This window comes from Chiloscyllium plagiosum, chromosome 16 (genome assembly GCF_004010195.1).
Source record: "Chiloscyllium plagiosum isolate BGI_BamShark_2017 chromosome 16, ASM401019v2, whole genome shotgun sequence".
In the NCBI taxonomy this organism is placed as follows: domain Eukaryota; kingdom Metazoa; phylum Chordata; class Chondrichthyes; order Orectolobiformes; family Hemiscylliidae; genus Chiloscyllium; species Chiloscyllium plagiosum.
This window is the reverse complement of record NC_057725.1, coordinates 32,953,695-32,955,681: the sequence shown is the minus strand read 5'-3', so window position 1 is coordinate 32,955,681 and position 1,987 is coordinate 32,953,695. Positions and strand designations below refer to the sequence as shown.

The 1,987-nt window shown below is 40.7% G+C and overlaps 1 protein-coding gene across 20 annotated transcripts in view; it reads left to right on the top strand.

Annotated features, from left to right (window-relative positions):
- LOC122557768 (ribosome-binding protein 1-like) overlaps positions 1 to 1,987 on the top strand; it is a 62,295-nt gene that overhangs the window by 39,680 nt on the left and 20,628 nt on the right. For 18 of the 20 annotated variants that reach the window (XM_043705768.1, XM_043705752.1, XM_043705765.1 and 15 more), the window contains one exon: positions 463 to 528. The exons of the other annotated variants lie outside the window; for them this stretch is intronic. In XM_043705768.1, coding sequence (XP_043561703.1) covers positions 463 to 528 — 66 coding nt within the window. The remainder of the gene's footprint in view (positions 1 to 462; positions 529 to 1,987) is intronic. 20 annotated transcript variants of the gene reach the window in all.

Genomic DNA, 1,987 nt, shown 5'->3' with positions numbered 1-1,987 from the left:
AAGGGCCTGTTTCCACACTGTAAGTCATCTAATCTAAGTAAGCATCTGCCTTCTCCAATTCAAGAACTGATTGCATTTTCTCCTGTGAACTCCACGGATCTATCCTTACACCAAACAAAGTGATTTATTCACTGATTTAACCACTTCCAAACATTTCACCAGTGCATGCCAGGACTATTTCAATCACCAACTTATAGAATCCATCATACAATAGTTGACTCAGGTAAATGAAGGGAATGAAGAGCAGACGAGTACGTGATACACACCGTGCACAGCAGCTCTGCAATAATTGAGAACTAATCTGAAAAGTAGCATTATTTGTTCATCAAGACAGCTGCACTGAACTCAAATAAATTTTGTGCGAAATTCATGATCATGGAAAAGCATGGTTAATGCAGTTCATACTCACAAACACGGCTGGGTTTACACTGTCTGCTTTATATCTTGATGATGATGATGCAGGATCACAGAAAGTCTCTGAACAATCCAAAGCCTCTGTTGGGAATGGACAACCAAGTGCAGAGAAAGGTGAGTTGCGACAATTTAAGAACATGATTAAAACGTAAATTCAAAAGTAATCATCTGGCTGAAAGAACCTGACCTAATGCAAAACTCTTGACAGTGGAATTTCTTCAAGACCTGAGAAATTGGTTATGAGATGACAATAGATGTTTTAACTTTGCCTTTGTGGTGTACTATACATCCTTCCCACCTGTCACAACACTTGAATTCAGTGTGCTCACAACGGCATGCATGTTATTCCTTGGCTGCATGCATCAGCTGGTCCTTATGTTTCAAGGGGCAAAACTTACTTTTTGACAATCTCCAGTTCTGTTCGTGGCCTTACATTGTATCTTCACAAATTAGTGCAATCACTTGTAAAACAAACATATCCCCTGACAATTTCATCAATGGTTAACATGTCTGAGGTAACATGCACTAGGTTTTTCACGAGGCACTGGGTTTGAGATGCGGGTGGGGAAAGTAAAAAGGAGGGATGTGTTGTCCTGATAACGGAGCATGTGGTATCCACACAGGTGTTTAGAGGCCTATGGAAGCAGAGCAGGTGAATGTTGCAATGTCATCATTAGACCACGAATGATATTCAGGAAAATCTTTAACAATCTCACTCATGTTGTTGATGTTAATATTTTCATTTGGAGAAACCATTTTGTCCCAACCATTCACGACATTGCCATCATCCAACTACCAATAATCAGAGCAAATCTGCCTGATGAACCCCCGAATCACTCACTGAACACTGTGCGAAATCCTGCACAAACAACACAAAGCCCTCAAACACAGACAGGTATTCGAGCATGCAGTGTTCAAGTGTTCCTACACATTTCAATGATCTTTTATCATTTGATATGATTTCCAAAGTACAGAGATTTTCATGGTCAGCTATATTAGATGAAAGCCCTTGGTCGAGAAAGCAGTGCCATTCAACATGAATGGACTCAAAGGGAAATATGTACAATTTTCATATAACCCCAAGACCATATTCCTGATGGCAAAAGCCGTCTTTGTGTCTGCGACAGCATCAGCACTTAGGGGAACTTTGGCCCGCTAAGATGCCGGCAGGCGAAACAGGGACACGTTGGTCTCCTTGTGAAATGACAATTACATCCATCAGCAACACTGGGTTCTACATTGCACCAAAGCAGGTTTACTTACCACGATGTACCTGGTGGAGTTCCTCCTTGTTCTGCAAAATATTCAAACTGAAACAGCCTTCAGAAAGCATCTCCACTTTTCGTCCTTTGCACTATTGTTACAAATCCAGCATACATTATTCAGCACAACTTCTATATGCCAGATTTTTGTGTACTCGCCCCACATGCCAAATCTTGAGCAAATTCCATCTTGGAAATGCCAGAATATCATTTTTGCAAAGACATTGTTTCATAGTTGTCAACATATGGGCTAGGTAATCATCTGCCTTCTCAAATTTAAGAACTGATTGCATTTTCTCCTGTGAACTCCA